Source organism: Anguilla rostrata, chromosome 4, assembly GCF_018555375.3.
Source record: "Anguilla rostrata isolate EN2019 chromosome 4, ASM1855537v3, whole genome shotgun sequence".
Classification (NCBI taxonomy): domain Eukaryota; kingdom Metazoa; phylum Chordata; class Actinopteri; order Anguilliformes; family Anguillidae; genus Anguilla; species Anguilla rostrata.
The window spans coordinates 27,337,484-27,356,913 of record NC_057936.1 but is presented as its reverse complement, the minus strand read 5'-3'; the positions used below and the strand labels follow the sequence as shown (position 1 = coordinate 27,356,913).

Here is a 19,430-nt window from a genome sequence, read left to right as displayed (position 1 = left end):
AGTGCCAGAAGTGATCACATCGATCAGGACTCCAACCCTGTAGAGTAAGCTTGTTCAGCAGCAAGAATCCTACAAAGTACAAACTAGCACTGGAATCACACCTAATCATACAAAAACAATCCTACCAGATACACTAACATAATCAAATTGACTTTATACTATATTTACATTGTCATTCATTCATTCATTCATTCAGAAGTGGACCATAAGTATTACATTCCTTCTGAACTGAACACATACCTCTGTAATAAACTTGACTGAACCCAATTAAGGTACAACAATACAGAAAATATTGACAGAATCAGACCGATTAATACTATAGTATGCATACACACTCATATTACACAGACACACACACACATATCAGTACGCAGCCAGGAGAAGTGTAAGAGTGTAATTTAGCTCATCATGATATCCCCTGATGTTTCATTTAACCTAAATCCCCATCCATTACAACGGTTACAACGGTGCATCTGAGATGCTCACTGCCACACGCCGTCCCAGCTGCACACAGGGGGCGGGGTCAGGGGGGAGGGCGGAGCACAGCTGATTGGGTGTGTGTGCATGCAGGGGCGGGGTCAGGGAGGGAGGGCGGAGCACAGCTGAGTGGGTGTGTGCGCGTACAGGGGCGGGGTCAGGGGGAGGCGGAGCACAGCTGAGCAGGTGTGTGTGCACGCAGGGGGCGGAGTCAGGGGGAAGGCGGAGCACAGCTGAGTGGGTGTGTGCGCGTGCAGGGGGCGGGGTCAGGGGGAGGGGAGAGCACAGCCGAGTGGGTGTGTGTGCGTGCAGGGGGCGGGGTTAGGGGAGGCGGAGCACAGCTAAGTGGGTGTGTGTGCGTGCAGGGGGCGGGGTCAGGGGGGAGGGCGAAGCTGGTTACCTGCTGGTGAAGCGCTGGCTGCAGCGGGTGTTGATGCACTGGGGCAGCGTGTCCTGCAGGCTGGAGTCTATGACCGTCAGAGAGAGGGGCTCCTGGTGCACCTCGCAGCTCGGGTTCCTGCAACAGCCAAAACCATCAGACCACCGTCCTCCAAACTCACCGCAAACTGAAGAAACCTCACAGAGGAAGTGGCCTCATAAGAACACCAGCACTTCACTGCTATTACTCACCGTGTCGAGAAGGACAGGCTTCAGAATGTATTATTAAGCGTGAAAATGAATTGTCAATTACAGACACGACGGCTTGGCATCCAATTTCCATGACAAACTGCGCTCGATGAAATGACAAGCAACTGCACTCATTAGGAAACAAAACAGCATGACTAACTGCGAATTACTCACGACGGACGCCTAAGCACCCGAACACGCCTTGTAACAGGCTCGCTTTTCCAACTCAATCCGAACAGTCTCTTTTGATTATGAAAACCATCAGTACGGCTTACCTGTTCTCCGCGTTGGTGAGGTTTCCAGTACACTCGTTCACCTCTAGAGGGCACTCACACGGACACTCGCATTCATTCTGCTCCATCCTGTGGAGAACACATGGCAGGATGTTCTCATACTTCATAGATTTTCAACATGTGCTAGCAATATGTGAATACCTTAAGTGCTAACAACAAATTAATTTCTAATAATTTCTGAAATTTTCACAACCAAATGATAGTTTAAGGATAAAACAAAAGCATACAATATGTAAAGACACAAATTAAGCAAAAATATGTCAGTAAGAGGGGATACAAATGCAATCAAAGCCAAATGAAATATTCATTTTCACACAGCAGCTGTTAAGCGTAAACCCAAATCGTTCCATTGCATTGAGAGCATTATTTCAACAGGAAACATTGGCACAGGACATTGAGAATACACAGAAGTGTGTGGTACTGACGAAGCTCACGGGGTGGAGGCTCTGTCAGGGGAATGACCTGGCACGCACTCACACACACCCACACACACCCGGCTGACCTGTGGCCACTCACACACACACACACGGCAGACCTGTGGCCACACACACACACACACACACACACACACCCGGCAGACCTGTGGCCACTCACACACACACACACACCAGGCTGACCTGTGGCCACTCACACACACCCGGCTGACCTGTGGCCCCACACACACACACACACACACACCCGGCAGACCTGTGGCCACACACACACACACACCCCGGCAGACCTGTGGCCACTCACACACACACACACACACACTCGGCTGACCTGTGGCCACTCACACACACACACACACACACACACACACCCGGCTGACCTGTGGCCACTCACACTCCACACACACACACACACCACACATACCCGGCTGACCTGTGGCCACACACACACACACCCGGCAGACCTGTGGCCACTCACACACACACACACACACACACACACACCCGGCTGATCTGTGGCCACACACACACACACACACACACACACACACCCGGCTGACCTGTGGCCACTCACACACACACACACACACACACACACCCGGCTGACCTGTGGCCACTCACACACACACACACACACACTCGGCTGACCTGTGGCCACTCACACACACACCCGGCTGACCTGTGGCCACTCACACACACACACACACCAGGCTGACCTGTGGCCACACACACACACCCGGCTGACCTGTGGCAGTTGAGACACAGCCGGTCCACCGTGCTGCAGGCGCAGAAGGCCAGCGAGTCGCACGTCTCGTTCACGATGCCGGCGAAGGCGTTGGTGCCGGGGATCCGCGTCAGACGGTACTTGGAGCAGTGACTCCCGTGGACCAGGTTCGTCAGGTCACCCTGGAGAGGACAGAGGCGTTGCAGGCATACGACAATAAGGACAATGAGAATTCCACCACCTGACACTCATTAAACCTTTTGTTTTCTCTACTGTTTTACCCATGTAATAAATCATTATTATTTTAATATCAAATATACTGGATTAGAACATCAGAGCTACACATGTATGTTTTAACAAAGTAATTACAGTCAATATACAGTTACAGAGAAATGAGGCTGCAGTTCCACATTACACCACTGGGTGGGGTTGTGACACAAAAGAAGAAATCAGAAGCACAGCCTGCGAAGCTTCTTCCCTTCATCGTGGATGTGAGACTCAGGCAGTGCTGTCTCTGCAGAGCCAGACAGACAGACAGACAGACAGACAGACAGACAGACAGACTGCCTTTCCCCCGTGCTCACCACGATGCTGGTGTTGAACTTGTAGAAGCGCTGCACTGTGCGGTCGCTGAAGCTGTTGCACAGGTTCTTCTTGACGAAGTTGGGGTGGTTGAGAATGTCGTTGGCGACCAGCGGCTCCTGCGGGGCGAGAACACAGGGATGGTCAGCGGCCGCGGTGCGTCTCTGCGCACTTGGCGAAGGATACGCATGAGGGGGGGGGGGGGGGTGGGTGTAAGAGGCAGGCGCTGCGGCGGGGCAGGGGGCGGGACTCAGGAGAGAGGAGGGCGCGGTCAGGGCGGCTGATTGGCGGGCGGTCCCTCGGCCCCCACCTTGTGCGTGATGTGCTGCTGCTCAGCCGGGGCGTGTCCTTTAGGGTCGATCAGCGTGGGATGAGCTACAAGGTACCCCCTGTCCTCCATGATGAAACAACTGCAACAGGTGAGGAGGGAAAAGAACTGTTCTCAACCAGAGGCAAAATGGACACCTTTCTAAGGTCATCAAGCATCATTTATTAATACTTATGTTTTGTGGGGGCTACTTGGCATTGGCCAATACAACTGCATGACATTGCTCACTAAATACAATGAAATATGAATTGGTTTAAGGTGGAGTACAAAAAAGTGTAATCAATGTGTTGATTTTGGTATAGGGTCAGTAAAAATGCAATCACATTTTCGAAGAGCTCTTCACTAAGGGAATTTTCCGGAGGGAATATAAAATGCATCTATATTTGGTTGATGAGAAGATAGACAAGTAACATTAGTCTGCCAGTCACACAGGAAGCAGTACGTCTCATCGTAAAAGCACAGCAAATCAAGGTCACTTGCAGAGGGTAATGCAAAAAAAAAAAATTTTTTTTTTAAATTCTACAACAGAAAACGGAGCATTCCAGAACAAACGGCACACACTTCCATGAGCCGCTTGATGAAGTCAGAGCTCTCCCCAGCCCAGGCCCTGGAGCTGCAGAAAGGTAAGCCTGTTTAAGCCCCTCACTGACAGGAGGAGGAGCCTGCAGCAGCGCATCCTAACAGGACGTCTCTGGAATGCAATTAGATTCAGCTTATCTCCTTTTGTCTCTCTCTCTTTCTCCCACTCCCCCTTTATGGAGCGGCCCAGCGTCTGCTCCTGCCACTTTCAAGCACAGCGGTGCCATTCCTCGCGGCCCTCTCAGCGAGCAGAGGTATTATGGGACGGCGGAGGACTATCAGCGCATACCATTTTAAATGAGCAAATCAGATTAGTTACATTTAAGGAGTTTTAAATACCCTCAGTGGGGCACCCTTTAGCGACCCGTTCGAGCGTGAGCGCGGAGTCCCCTCCTTGTGTTTCCAAAGCCGTCCGAGACTCACCGAATTTTGTTGCCTTTGTCCTGGTTGCAGATGGGTAGCAGGTCGAGCAGCACTTTGTAGAAGTAGCGCAGGGTGAAGTCAATACCCATCACTGCCACCGCATAGCCAGAGGCCATCTGAGAGCTGGGGAGGAGGCGGTGGGGGGAGGGAGGGGGAAACAGAAAGATGACAGAAAGCGTCAGAGTGAGAGAGAGAGAGAGAGAGAGAGACAATGTAACCGGCAGAATGGGGGAACCGCTGGTGGTCGTGGACAGGCCGGCCCGTGGTCCAGGCCTCGTACCGCAGGAGCGGCCATTGAGCGGCGCGTCTAAAGTGCGGCAAAAGCAGCTAATCCCTCCCCGTGGAGCAAGCGGGACGTCCCGGGACTACAGAGCGCCGCTGCCCCCCCTCAGAACTCCCTCCCCAGACCCTCTCCAAGCAGCCCGGCCTTCGCTTCCCATCAGAGCTTTATTTAAGATCACCAACGCCACGGGTTACGCTCGCCAGCGCAGAACCTGCACAAATACAAAGAGAGGCGGCCTTATCAGCAGTGGAGATACACTCCATATTGCGGTGTCATGCTCCATTTATGCAGTATGGCAAGACTCAAGATCTGTTTATGCCGATTTACAACTCTTTTGTTCTCCTCCTGGGCTAGAAACCAAATCAAAATAACCCATCTGGTCCGCTGCCAATTTCCTCCCATTGCAACACTTGGTTAAGGCAACACTACACCCTGCTGCTAATAAATACAAGCTGAGGAGGGAGATAAGGAACACGCATGTTTTCAATGCATGCTTTTTTACACTATAAAAACATTTCCAAGTACAAAGTCAGACCTGATCTTAACAATTAGCTTGGCAAGTACAGTAGAACTTCAGAAATACAAACTGAACAGTCAACTGAATGGATATTAAGGATTCAGATCCCTGTAACTGTATTTTTGCTTTTTTGTTCCTTTTTTTCCTCCAATGTGGAATGCCCAACTGTATACATGTATCAGTGCTGCAACCTTCACTTTTAACAAACACTTCTGTGAAGCATTGCAATGACAAGCATAGCTTCTAATCACACCACAGTTCGCGAGGCTCACACAGACATGAGTCAGAGGAAGATGCTGTATATGAAGGTTAACTAGAGGCCAGGGGCGTCGTAGTGGGGGGAAAGTGAGACTGACTACCCAGGGCCCGAATGGGGGGAGGGCCCTCGAAAAGCCTGGAATGATGCCTTAGAGACATGGATCAAGAGAGGAAGGGGGCCCACAGAGACTGCTTATGTATAGGGCCCAGAATTTTGTGCTACACCCCTGCTCGAGGGTGCCCAATCTACCAGCTGGGGATGCTGGTGTGTGACTGGGTGCAGTCATCCCAGTCGACTAAAACCCTCCAATCCCTGAGTGACGCTAGTGCAGAGTGTATCACCCTGCAGGGCTAGGCAGATTCAACACCAGACCGCAAGGCCTACCCATGCACTATAACAGTGCCTTAACAGGATGAGCCACCCAGCAGCCCACTTTAAGCGGTTACAAACACGGTTCCAAACAATCGGCCATGTTCATGTATTTGCATCTCACTGTCCACTGAAAAGCATGGAACACGGATCAAAGCAGAGAATTTCTGCACTTTCCTGATTCCTTCTCACCGTGTCATTACCACGTGCCACTTCCCCCCTCTCATGCATGAGTGATCTGTAATTTCATTTTCTTCTCATCTCCACAAGCATTTACAACTTGCAGCTATAAACTAGCTGTCCTTAAACATTTAGCCACTGATTTTAGTGAAATGTTGCCATTTAGCAAAATAAATTTTTTTAACATTGTACTCCACCTCACTTAAACTTGTGCCTCTTTGTTCCCACAAAACACTGACCCCGACTCCATCCCTTCCTTCTGATAGCATGAGCCAAGCATAATGCTAAATAAGTTTTAAACCAGTTTTATAGTATGAACAATAGACAGCAGAACCATTAAGGGTGAAAATGTTAAGGCTTTATGTCACACCTACAGCAGTTCATCAGAAAAGCGTTCACTGTACATGAAGCCAGACCCCATGCATTATAATGCATATATTTACGCCCCTGTTCCCAGGCCAAACAAAGTCATTCCACCACAAAGCTCCGTTTCTTTAACTGATGCTTCAAGGGGCCTTGAGAAAGGTTACACAAATCGAAACGTCGACATTTCTCACAACAAACTTTTTAAATAAGTAGAGTGTGTATGGGAGTATACTTGATTTATTGCCATCTTGCGTGCTTGAAGCCTTTCTTAAAGTACCGAGCTCAGAGATAACACAGAATGTTTCAACAGTTCTTCAATGGCGTTTAACCCTTGATAGCCCACCTGGAGGCGTGAATAGTGTGGCTAATGGTGACCACGTAGCCGGCCCCGCCCACATCCAGGTACGGGCCAGTGAAGGTGATGAGACCGGGGTTGGCCACAGCATGCAGGTACCTGCAGGTAAAGAACAGAGCACCACTGTGAGAAATTAGGCCTACTATGCCTTCATAACACCTGCAGCGTATCCACTGCTACCATTACAAGTAATATAATGAGATGTAATGTATACTATTTTTACTCCTTAACAAAAAATAATTATATAAGGTAATTACAAAAATACTAGAAATTATGTGCATGTTTTAACTCTGTATGAAGAATATTTTTTGGATACAACAGTTGCATCTTAAAAACCAAAATACTTTTTAATCAGGAGGTGTATAAAAATCACCAGCATTTTTCTTCACTGCAGAAGGAATTGTGAGGCTATAGCTGATAGCTGCATCTATTTAAAAAAGGATTGCCAGACCACAGTGCTGCTCCAGAATCTGTTCACTGTGGCACACTGGGAGTCTGGAATCATTTCAAAGTGCGCCCCGAACTTACCATTGTCTCCTGGTGGGGTCGAAGGCTTTATCCATGAGAGAGCCTGGGTAAATCCGCAGCACCCCATTGGGCGTTGCTATGTAACGACGCACAATGTAACTGTTCAGGCTACTCATTTCCATTTGTGTCATCCATTCATCGGTTACGTGACTGGTAGCCATTACTTCATTTCTGACAGACGACTGGAAGACAATGAGAGCACATAGCAGGGTTCCTTTAAGACTTGCCTGAGAAGACCCTAAGCTGAAGCCCCACTTTTCTTAAGGAGGAGGCTGAGAATGCGTTCGGCTGCCAAAAAAACAAAACAGAAACAGCCCGAAAAGTCCTGGGGTTTAAAGACACAAACACCACTTGAGCTGCTCAGGTCATTTGTGTTTTGATTTGAATGTCCCCTGTACCGACTTTCAGATAAAATGTGTGCTTGTGTGTTTGTTGTGTGTGTGTGTGTGTGCGTGCGTGTGTGTGTGTGTTTATGTGTGTGTGTGTGTGCGTGTATGTGTGCGTGCATGTGTGTGTATGCGTGAGTGTGTGCGCTTGTGTGTTTGTTGTGTGTGTGTGTGTGTGTGTGAGTGTGTATGCGTGAGTGTGTGTGCGTGTGTGTGTGTGCGTGCATGTGTGTGTGTGTGTGTATGCGTGAGTGTGTGTGCGCGTGAGTGCATGCGTGCTTGTGTGTTTGTTGTGTGTGTGTGTGTGTGTGTGTGTGTGAGTGTGTATGCGTGAGTGTGTGTGCGCGTGAATGCATGCGTGCTTGTGTGTTTGTTGTGTGTGTGTGCATGCATGTGTGTGTGTGTGTGTTGCTGTGTTGAGTTGTGTGTGTGTGCGTGTATGTGTAGGTGTGTGCGTGCACATTCACAAACGCACGCTCGAATAGGTTTGTGTTCTGGCTCCATGTGAAGCATGTTTGTCTGTGTGCACATTTGCGGTCACAGACGTACACGCGAGTATGTTTGCTTTCGTCTGCAAGCGTGCGCGCGAGCGTGTGTGTGCACAGGCTACGCGCGACGCGGCGCCTACCTTCAGCCCCGGGTTGGCGATGAGGCGGGTGTTGTCACTGAGGTAGGCGGTGTAGTGCTCCACCATGCGCTTGGTCTCGGGCTGACTCAGGTGCTCGTAGGGGGAGGAGAAGCTTCCGGCAGACAGCATCACCGTGGGGCTCTCTGCGGGGCGGAGCCCAGAGAAAAGAGCGCTCATATCCCAGGCCCCTCTGCCCGCCGCGCCGAACGGACGTCCGGCCGCCCGACACTACGCTCTGTTTGACTTCGCTTTTAAATATTACATTGAAGCGACCTTCGGAGTCGTAGGGCGTCTGTTAAGGGGAAGCCCTTAACGCCGGTGTTTATATCAGGAGGGAAGGAGGATTAAAGAAGGGGACGCGCGTGTGTTCGGCTGCGCCGCACTCAATCACAACCAGACGGGCCTTCGGAACTGCGGCCAAAACCGCAGACAGACTCCAGCTGAACACTGCCCCACAGGCCCAGAGCGGTCTTCTCCCGCTCTTCTGCACCACACTGATCCTAGCTATGGCGCATTGTGAAGCGGTGCACTGTGGCACTGGATCCTAGCTATGGCGCACTGTGAACGGGCGCACTGCGGCACTGGATCCTAGCTATGGTGCACTGCGGCACTGGATCCTAGCTATGGCGCACAGTGAACGGGCGCACTGCGGCACTGATCCTAGCTATGGCGCACTGTGAACGGGCGCACTGCGGCACTGATCCTAGCTATGGCGCACTGTGAACGGGCACACTGCGGCACTGGATCCTAGCTATGGTGCACTGCGGCACTGGACCGGCTCTTACCCACGGTGGCGAGCTGCTTGAAGTGCAGGCAGGAGCTGGGCTGGCCCAGGAGGTCCAGGCGGTGGTACAGCAGCTTGCTGCTGGGGACGGTGTTGAGGTTCTTCAGGTGCTTGACCGGGATCTCGGGCTGGACGTAGACGATGCACAGGATGAAGGAGGTGTCCTGGACCTGGAGAGGGAGGCGGGAGGGATTTAGGACCGACAGGGCAAAGGACAACCAAGGACAGAGGCCTCCTGCTTCTCCAACCGATCGGGAGAAGAGACGCAGCAGAGATGGACAGCATGTGTGCTCTGGCCCGTAGAGTTACAGCACTCAGCTTCCCTGACTGGATAAACCCAGAATGTACTCTGGCACTGGAAAGCATGCAAGCGTCTTTCTGTTGTTTTCTGAAATTGTAATTGGAGGTTTTTTTTAATGGTCGTAAATGCAACAACAGAAAAGCATGGGAAAATTCCAAACTCTTCAGCTGTGACGACCGCAAAACTCGTTTACGCCACGTCTAAACTTTAGGTTCAGCAGATGGGCCTCACACAAACCTCGGGAGTAGATGGTACCAGAAAAGAGAAGAAACGGTGCAAAAAAAAAAAGAATAATGGTCCTTACAGAAAAAGCCAGAGCAAATGAAGAACATATTAAGCTCTGCACAAACACTTGTTTTCTGTTGCCTGCCAGTTCACTGCTGGAAACGGACTGGACAGAGAGATCAGAAAGACGACTGATAAGGAAGTACCAGCTTCCAGGCGTAGCTGACGTTGTAGGCCTCTCGGCTGGGGTCTCGCAGGCGGTTCATGTGCCAGGAGAGCGAGGAGTTCACAGGCACGGTGATGACCTGGCTGCCCAGAGGCAGGCTGGGATACGGACACACACAGAACAGACAGGTCATCTGCCAGACACCAACTAACACGTCATCATTCCAAAACACTAACAGTAACATACAAGTCATGTTAAAAAAACAAGACAGCACAATATCACAGTTCTGCTTTGCAAGCTCGGCACACAAACAGATACAAAAGCCTGTTGCAGTTTTATATCCATCAGACAGTAATTAAGTAATACCAGGCATGCATATGCTGATTGATCCACGCGGCCCCTCCCACATGCCAGCGTGTGGGTGGAGCAGAAGATGGGACTCTCATGGGACGCTCACCTGAGGATGTTCTGCCTGACCAGCTGGAATCCTGGGATATTCTCGTAGTGGATGATGTCAGTGTGCAGGGGGGCTTCGGTCATCAGGTAGGGCCGGGTGAGTGACGGGTGCATGAGGGTGTAGCCTGGAAAGCACACAGGGTAAACCACCGCTCTTCAGACGGCTGGCTATTCGCTGAAACAATTCAGGTTAAGCACCTAGCTCAAGGGTCCGACACCAGTGTTGATTTAACATTAAAAAAACGATTCTGGAACTGATTTACAACGTTGGAGCACCACAGACCCGCAGTACATTCATTAGCTTCTGCGGCTATGAGTGCTTGGCCGCCATAATTGCTGCTTGCAGCTATATAAAGTCCACTTCCCTACTGTGAGCGAAACTAATATTCACTGCAAACTCATTAATCATACGTCTGGATCGCACTGTTATTCCAGTGACACAAATAATCACGCTCCCCTGGCTAATATACTCCCGTTTATGATATATAGAGACAAGGATACGTAGAAAATTCCAAACTTTCCTCGTAAACATGCGCCCAGTGAGCAAAGCTGGGTCTCCAGGAGCAACACATTACGACCCCCATCACACCTGACAGGAAAACGCGACTCATTCCCCCCCCCGAGTCGGAGCGGGCAGAAATATGAAGAGCTTCACTGTTTCCCCGTTACGGTCAGCTGTGCTGATGTCACCTGTGGACGCCTGAGCCCAGCGACGCGGGATATTTCCCAACGAGCCGTAAATCAGCCTAACGACTTTCACTCCTGCACCACGGCTAAGTCAGTCTCTCCAACGCGCCCGCCCCCTCCGGCCGTTCCCACGGCGCCTCCAGTGAGGACGCAGCTGTCCGAAGCGGGGGGGGGGGAGCCTACCCAGGCCCGTACCTTTGTTGTCGATGAGGAAGGTGTAGGACGCCAGGGAATCCTGGTAGTAGGTCACGTCCTCCAGGATGTAGGCCAGGTTCACGTCGACGCCCACGACCCCGAGCAGCAGGTTGCCGAAATAGCAGGGCCGGCTCACCGTCATGATGAAGCCTTGGACAGAAACGGGCGGCAGGGACAAGTCAGGTCATTCTGAACACAGATGGCTAATGCAATCACCCTGAGCACAGCAATGATTACACCAAACAGCTTCATTTGTTATAAACCAGATGGGCACTGCAATCACAGGCACACAATTACGATCATAGCAAACGGCTTCAGTTAGTCACGCATAATTGTTCCATTATGGGTCCGGTACACAAATGTTCCAACCCCTTTACAAGAAAGTCATGTGTGTGCCTTGCTGTATAGGCACACCCAATATTAATTACACTTAAATGCAGGTAATGGACTCAGGCAGATGTTGTTGATTGTAGATCAGGTAATAGATGGACAAGAAAGTAACGAGTGACACCCCAGATATGAAATGAGAGGGTGAGATAGACAGATCGCCATACAGAGGGATGAAATCCGTACTCTAGGAGAACAGGAGGGGACATCATAGGCTAGTGGTAATGAAGCAGCGGGGCCCTTCCATGGTCTGGACCCCCGGGCCCTGGAGCACTCACCGTCCCCCATGGGGTCAGTGTAGGGCAGGCTGAAGCCGGCCATGTCGATCATGCGGTTGGGCAGGTTGATGTAGAAGCGGCCCACGCTGGTCTCCAGGTTGCTCAGCTGGTTGAGCACCATCATGCTGCCCTTGACCACGGGCAGGGCGGAGCGGTCCGGCATGCCGTACTTCAGCGAGTTCTGCTCCGCCAGGTCCCTCAGGAAAGCCAGCTCCTTCAGACCAGTCACCCCCTCTGCACGGGCCAGGAAAACACTCATCCGCTCAGTATCTCAGCTACGGTGCTCCACAGTGATTACAGTCATCACCATTCCTTCCAATAAAGGCAAGAATTAAGGCCTGACAAGAATCTGTCCATAGCAAGAAATGGGGGGGGGGGCAAAGCACTTTCCGCCATAACATACAGACTGTTTGAAAAAGAACTGTGAATAAAAACATGACAACAAGACAAACAGAAGGGTTAACTGGTTGCGACTTTGGAAAACCGTACATATGGAGGGCGTGAAATTCATATGTGTAATGAAATTAGAGATCAATGGCGCCTTTATCGTGTTTGATTGGATCTAGCCTTGATCTTCACATGACGACGGTCACGTGACCATAATTCCTTGTCGGGAACTTTACGGCCGTTTATGACACGGTGTATCGGCATTTTGCAGAATATTCCGCAGCACTGCGCAGACGGACTCAAGCGGTCTAAACCACCTGACCGCACATCTGGATTGTGAGCTAATGTTCACAATCTCGTTAGAAGACCAGCAAGATGATAAAAAGGATTAGGATCATTTCCCTCAGAACGACTGGAAGCGGTGCTGATTTCACTCTCGTTTACTTCAGGCCGTAAGAAGGAAGTCTCGGGCTAAATCAGCAGCGTGGTTCCTCAGCTCTCCCTCCGAACGTCTCGCATCCGGAGACGCGACGCGCAGTCCGCCTGCAACGCGCGCAGTCGGGCGTGCAGCAGATAACAATGGCCCGCGCGCTGCGAGCACTCCACGCGGCCCGCTAATGAACCTGAATCCCTTCTCCGTTGGTCCTTTCATCACCGTCCCCTTTAACAATACCACTGCTTTTACATAATGAACTGCCCTTTGATGTGTTTGGACTCATGTTTTCCCCTCGTTTACAATGGGCCTCATTTAAATTTCATCATAAAATATAATTTGTGCTAATGAAAGGCAAATGCATGCGCGCAGCTTTCCCTGGATTCAATAATGAGGAAACATAAAAAGGTTCCCATGGAGAAGACTGTCCAAAAAAATATCTCCAAAAAAATAAACAAACAAGAAAACAAAAAAAAAAAACTAAAAAAACATCTGACCACCTGACTGCCCGTGAATAGTGACCACACTGAGGCACAGACATGTGGTCTGTAAAATGGATACAACTTTCTGTTTATTTACCTGCATTTCAGTGGACATACAAGAATTAGTGTCTAGAATCTTTTTTTTAAGTCGGGGGGGGACCAATGTGAGAGAGGAACGGACAATAATGAGGGTCGATGGGGTGCGGGATTCCCTGCCAACCGAAAACATGCCTTCCTGGGCGTTCCCAATTTAGCTTGGCCCCTCGGGGTTCCTGGGCACAGTCACCACCAGCACGGCGCAGAATCAATGTGAGCTGTAGGGTACGTCACTGCGTCGGGGTACAAAAGGAGAGCCTGACTACGCGGCCTTAACAAAGGGCTCAGCTTACGGGGGGGGGCTGCCTCATGAAAGGAACTCCTCTGTGCCCCTATGAGTTAACAGGGAAACAACGCCGTAGCCTAGCAGCGGCGGCCAACGCGGGAGGCGTCCAGAACACCTGAATTACCGACAGACATCCAACACCGCCGCGGTCGGGCCCACAGACATCCCGGCATTCAGAAGCGAATGGGCGAGGCCTACGACAGCGCGGACCAGTGGCCGCCGGCACGCAGGGCGTGTGGCGCTTTACCGTTCATCAGCGCGTAGGTGAGGATCATGACCGAGTTGTTGAGGTGACGGTTCTCCTCCTTCACCACGCCCAGCGTCTCTCTCTTCTCGCCGTCGGAGGAGTCTGGGGAGGTGACGCCCGAAGAGAGGTAGATGATCACCATGTCGGTGTCTGTGGGGGGAGACAGAGACAGGCATTCCGTTAACTTCCCTGAGTTTGTCGGTCAGATCGCTCAATTTGTGTTACTCTCATGTTCTGTGAAGTACTTTGTGATGCATCCCATGTAAAAAATAAAAAAAAAAGGTGCAACGTTATTATTTATTTAGTCATTTGAGTAGAGGATGAGGCCATGTTCTTACTGGTCTGCGGCCTGGTGACATTGCTGGTGTTCCTGAGGAGCTGAAAGGCCTTCTGGAAGCCCAGGGAATGCTGGGTGGGGCTGTCGGAGGCCTTGACGTTATTGATGAAGGAGCCCATCTTCCTCTTCGTCTCGCTGGTGGCCGGGGACAGGAAGGTCTTGTAGCACTGGTCCAAGGAGCAGGAACGCACAGTATCAGCCACCGTCAGCACTGAGATCTGAGAGGGGGAGAGAAAGAGGGAAAAGCACACAAGTTTGAACGACTCGGGCCAGACCAATCAGCACAGTGCTCCGAGCGTGTCACAGAACAGAGAGCGGGGCGCAGACCTTGTCGTGCTCGTCGATGGAGTTGAGGATGACCAGGGCGGCGTCCCGGGCGATCTGGAGCTGGGTGTCGGTGACCGAGGCGCCGTGGTCGATGATCACCACTATGTGCTTGGACTGGGGCCGCACCGCCGATACGTACACGGGCCTGCAGGACCAAAAAGTACAAGCTTTACTCAAGCACAAGACAAACTACACATCTAAACATCCAACATTACTAAACATCTCCAGTACCTCAGACTCCCCTTATCTGGGCTGACTGTTTACCTAATGCCCCCATGACTGTATGAGGGAAGCCCCTCCCCCTGAGAGAAAAGCTATTACGGAATGCTTTGTTAGAGCTCCCGCTCTCCTCCCACCTCTGTTTGCAGTAGTGATCTGATTCTCAGTGCTACTGCTTTTAGGCTACAAAAAGCCATCATTTTGCCTGGAGCATTACTGTTTAGAGCACGCTTGTTGCTAGGCTCGAGACACGGACTCAAACAGATTTGCCGCATTTTTTGTGATATCCCGCAACGATTAAGCTGTCTTGCTCGATTATTAACGCAAAACTTCATGGGCCCCACAGATAAGCACCGACAAAGTCAAGTTACACTGCAACACACCGTCCGAAGCGTGTTTGTAGTTTAAGACCCTAACTACAGATCAGTGCCTGTCGGTTGCGCCAGGTTTCCTGTTGAGTCTCAAGAATGAATGGAGAAACTTTCAACAGGGGGGACCACAGAAACCACAATACAAGATCCCATCAGGATTTATTGGGCCTTGTCTGCATTCCAGTAAGGTCTTGTGGTCATTGTGTTTCTGCTGCACAAACTAACACATTGTCTGGAATGTGCCACACAAGAACAATCTGGGGGGGGGGCTGATAGGGGTTCCTTGGGTAAAACCTGACAGCCCCATTCTTTTATTTTTCACTCCCATCTGGAATTGAGAATTGTACTATGCTCACACATTACAGCAATTTCACCTAAACCCACACAGAGAGCACTCCAGCCCAACTGTTAGCACTGCTTGGAAGCTCTTCCACAAACCAGTGGTTCATTTTCAATGCAGCAAGCTACACAGCATACTGCAGGAAATCTGAAACCGGATCGAGGAGAGGCACATCTCTTACCGATTAACCACTGAAAGCCTGCAGGTGAATGGCAAGGAACTGGGGATCTCATGCAGAAGAACCCAAAGAACCATGACCAACTTAAACCTGCTCAACTCAAAACAGAGCCACATGACCCCCACCACAGTGGGCCCCAGGCCAGAGTGAGTTAATATGGCCTCTTTAAATCCAACACTAGAACAAGTGACATGCAAGCAACAGACTTCAGGCTGTGTTCTTGGGAAGTATCCTGACTTGCTAAGCCACCTGGGAGTCTATACTGATTTTTTTAAAGGTATATGATTAGAATCTTGGCCAAGACTTCATAAAATTATGGGCCACCTGTAGCAGACAGATGCACATTAAAAAGAACAAGGGTTTATGAGCCAGGACATCATTAGAATCCTATGGAATTTGACAGGTAGTAATACAGTGGACATTAGTAAGGGGTAGATCTAGATTACGGGCACCAAACCTCAATGGGAAAAGTGATGGAGGAGCACACGGCTAACTCTACCTGCTCCGATGCTCATAGGTCCCTTTGCAGTGGAACTTGTGGGCTGGGAACACAGTGAATATCCCCTCCTCCGAGCTGAAATACTGCCACTTGATCCCAGGGTTGGACTTCAGGTTGTCGGCAAGCACTGAAGGGAGAAACAGAGTCCCCACGGCGGGTAAAGTTAAAAAGTGGTAAACACAGACAACGTAAGTTTGATGACGTTCGTAACTAAGCTACATCATGAACTATGAAACGGATTTCATACCGTTCCAGTAACATGTTCTGCCGAATCCGAAGAGAACACCCGCATCGATACGTTCAAAATGAACTCACCTCAGCCAAGCACTGAGGGAACCAGAATTAAACAAATCGACTCTTCACCACATCTATGCTCAACAGTTGTTGGCAGCGCGTTGCGGTTGTAATTAATGTACCTCACTCTGTGCTAATTTGGCCCCGGAGGCCCGGTGCGTTCGGGGATCTGCTCGGCCCCCTAACGCCGCGGCTTGGCGCAGACTGAGACAGACAAGATGATCCCTCATAAACGCAGGAGAACGAGGACAATCAGAGAGCGGCTTCCAGCTCAAGTGCTTGTTTAATCCCGGGAAAGAGCCGGAGCAGCTGGACTCTGTTACACGGAGAGAACCTGGAACAGCTGGGGGGGGGGGGGGGGGGGACTGTGCGAGTTGCTCCACGCTCTAGAGAAACTTAGACTGGCCTGAGGCTGGGTGAAAAAGCCAGGCTTGCACACACTGAGCAGACTGCTCCTCTGCCAAAGCCATCCCTCAATGCCACAGCAGCTTATTGGCTCTCCCTAGAAACTTAAAAGGGCTCGGGCTGATTAAAAAGGCCTTTTGGGAGGAATTCATTCTGGCTCACCTTTTGAGCGCGTGAAAAAAAACCATGGGTTGTGCTGTGTGTGGTATCATAAATATAGCCAACAAGTAGATGTTACATTAAAATTAATTGCGAGAGCCTGGCAAAATACACTACTTCCAGGGTCATTCACCCGTGTCTAATTTGCTCAGTGGAACAGAACGCTTGCTATAGACTTGCTTGTAAACATAGTCAATGACCACAAAACCAACCAAACAACCATATTCATTTTTTGTCTGTTTTATTTGATCAAAGTGAAGCTTCATAAAGGTGCTATCACCATTCCAAGAACTTCCTGCCACTGCTGAATAGCCATTCTGAAGAATACAATAGAGGACATAAATAAAACCAGAACTGGAATCTCTCTTTTTTCCAAATTGTGTTACCATAGGCTGAATCTTACTGAAACAGAGCTCATGAGAAAACATCAAACGCGGTGCCACAATGAAGATGTTCGCGAGGTTCACTCCTGGCAAATGAAGCATTTGCTCTCTGCGGTTAACCCAGTCAACAGAGCAAACGTGAGACAGAAATAAACCATGACTAACGCTCCTCTGTGTGCAACAGGAGGCAACAACCTGCAACCAACTTCACCCCGAATCAGTCTGCTTCAACTCATCAGTCTCCGGAGCGCGTATAAACAGGAACTTCGCAGAAACGTCGACAGTGAAGGGTCATGTATACATCTGCTCTCCCACAGTGCTTAAGGCCCTCCCCTCCCTCCGGCCCCCGCTCGGAAACAGCCAGAGAGACTCTAGAAACTGGCAGCCTTTCAGGACTGGCCGCGGTGGCCCTCTTACCTCCCTACGGCAGCGCGACCCAACTCGTGAGGGTTTATTGTGGCAATCGGGCTGACACGTTAAACCACACAATGGCCAAGTGGCTGGAGCGGCGCGGATGTTGGGGAAATAAACAGCCTGAGAAGGCCGGGAGCGTGCGTGGCCTACATTAAGCGAATGAGGAGGCCAGACAGGAGAAGAGCCCAGCTCCCTGACGGGCCCCCTGATTGCAATAAAAACAGAGCCGAACCAAGCTAAACACCTTCACACATTAATTACCTCGAGAGGCGTATCTCACTGTTTAGACTAACGCAAGACAAATCTGCCCGATGAATGCTTTCAGGGACTGGAGGTCAAGAAAGTATGAAAAATAGAGGAGGGGTGGTAACATGAACTTTTGATGACTGGCTTCAAAAAAAAAAAAAGAGGGAGGCCACATGTGAAGATGAATTGGCCCACTTCTGCGCTCTGAGCAAGTGGAACTTGTTGAAATTTGCACCCTGGACAGCAATAACGTAAGGCAGAAATTAAGAGCTGGAGGTTTTATAGGCAGTAAGAAACCGATGAAAAGAATACCGAAGGAAACAGAATAACACTAAAAAACTACAATGACCACACTTCCTTCAGTGCTCTTCACATTTCAGGACACAATGGTAACACTCTGCATACATTGCCTGCACATATGGCATACAAGCATGCTTATTCTACACATTCTCTCATGACTTCTAAAAATAAATTTAATAAGGAAAATGTTATTTTATGTCTGTAATTCAGAGGAAAAAAATCTCTTAAAGATTGAAATTAATGATATGCGTACGTTTACACAATTCAAGATAGTCTAATAATAAGAAAGCAAGAAACAGAGTGTATGAAAAACAGCCAAGAATAATCAAATATGATTAGACCATTCATGTCATAAATTAAAATAGTACTTGGACCAAAAGAAAACCACAATTGAACTTTTCCAAATATAAATTAAGGTTTAAAAATCAGAGAAAGTACAAGAATATTCTCATAATGCATTTAACAGGCTTAGTAGTCACGTCTTCCCAAAATCAAAACCTTTCCATTAAAAATGTAATGACTTATAAGGGAATATTTGGTTCTTAAGACTCCAGTTGCCATGGCAACACCTCGCACATGGTAACGGTGGAGCTCCAAAGTGGAGAAGAGACAGCAGGGAGAGCGGAGTTTGGGGGGGAGGGGAGGGGTAACTGGGTAACCCACCTGAATTGAGGTCCCGGCCCGGGTTAAACGCCCGGCTGTTGACAGTGGGGGACAGGCGGTCACAGCAGATGGTTTTGGAGACATTCGTGTTGAAATTGCCATCAAAGCTAAAGAGAAAAGACATACAAACAAACCCAGAGTCGATTATGTGCACTAATCAAACACGTTTTACCACGGCACAAACGAACGCCATGTCAGGAGAGAGATTAGCATTTGTTTCTCAGTACACTGTCTGCACCGCTCAAACTGGAAAGAAGTGTGGGGGTGTGGGAACAAAAAGCAAAACAAAAAAAAAAAAACACCCTGTGCTCTACAGAGGGATTATCAAGATCAAGGTGGAAGGAAGTGACAGCAGGAAGACTGCTGAACTACAGAGGAAAAATGTTCAAAAAACTATTCCGCAAAAAAAGCCTGGCTTTATTTCTGGGTCACAGCGTCAACAATATCCGCTCTTACAGATCATGATCTCATTTCAGCTAAAACAACTTCCAGCGCTAAACTTTCCCTCTCACAACGCAAGAGCCATTTGTGAGAGGCAAGACCCTGAAAT

At 49.7% G+C, this 19,430-nt stretch overlaps 1 protein-coding gene across 1 annotated transcript in view; it reads right to left on the bottom strand.

Annotated features, from left to right (window-relative positions):
• Nucleotides 1–19,430, bottom strand: part of cachd1 (cache domain containing 1) — a 69,872-nt gene that overhangs the window by 8,485 nt on the left and 41,957 nt on the right. Inside the window, exons 4-22 of the mRNA XM_064331932.1 lie at nucleotides 18,881–18,987; nucleotides 16,017–16,143; nucleotides 14,410–14,554; nucleotides 14,084–14,300; nucleotides 13,746–13,895; nucleotides 11,815–12,048; nucleotides 11,150–11,299; nucleotides 10,269–10,392; nucleotides 9,852–9,969; nucleotides 9,121–9,289; nucleotides 8,336–8,478; nucleotides 7,322–7,503; nucleotides 6,782–6,892; nucleotides 4,465–4,587; nucleotides 3,445–3,544; nucleotides 3,137–3,253; nucleotides 2,574–2,734; nucleotides 1,380–1,466; nucleotides 878–994 (exon numbers count right to left, since the gene is read on the bottom strand). Of these exons, the coding sequence (XP_064188002.1) occupies nucleotides 878–994; nucleotides 1,380–1,466; nucleotides 2,574–2,734; nucleotides 3,137–3,253; nucleotides 3,445–3,544; nucleotides 4,465–4,587; nucleotides 6,782–6,892; nucleotides 7,322–7,503; nucleotides 8,336–8,478; nucleotides 9,121–9,289; nucleotides 9,852–9,969; nucleotides 10,269–10,392; nucleotides 11,150–11,299; nucleotides 11,815–12,048; nucleotides 13,746–13,895; nucleotides 14,084–14,300; nucleotides 14,410–14,554; nucleotides 16,017–16,143; nucleotides 18,881–18,987 (2,682 nt within the window). The remainder of the gene's footprint in view (nucleotides 1–877; nucleotides 995–1,379; nucleotides 1,467–2,573; nucleotides 2,735–3,136; nucleotides 3,254–3,444; nucleotides 3,545–4,464; nucleotides 4,588–6,781; nucleotides 6,893–7,321; nucleotides 7,504–8,335; nucleotides 8,479–9,120; nucleotides 9,290–9,851; nucleotides 9,970–10,268; nucleotides 10,393–11,149; nucleotides 11,300–11,814; nucleotides 12,049–13,745; nucleotides 13,896–14,083; nucleotides 14,301–14,409; nucleotides 14,555–16,016; nucleotides 16,144–18,880; nucleotides 18,988–19,430) is intronic.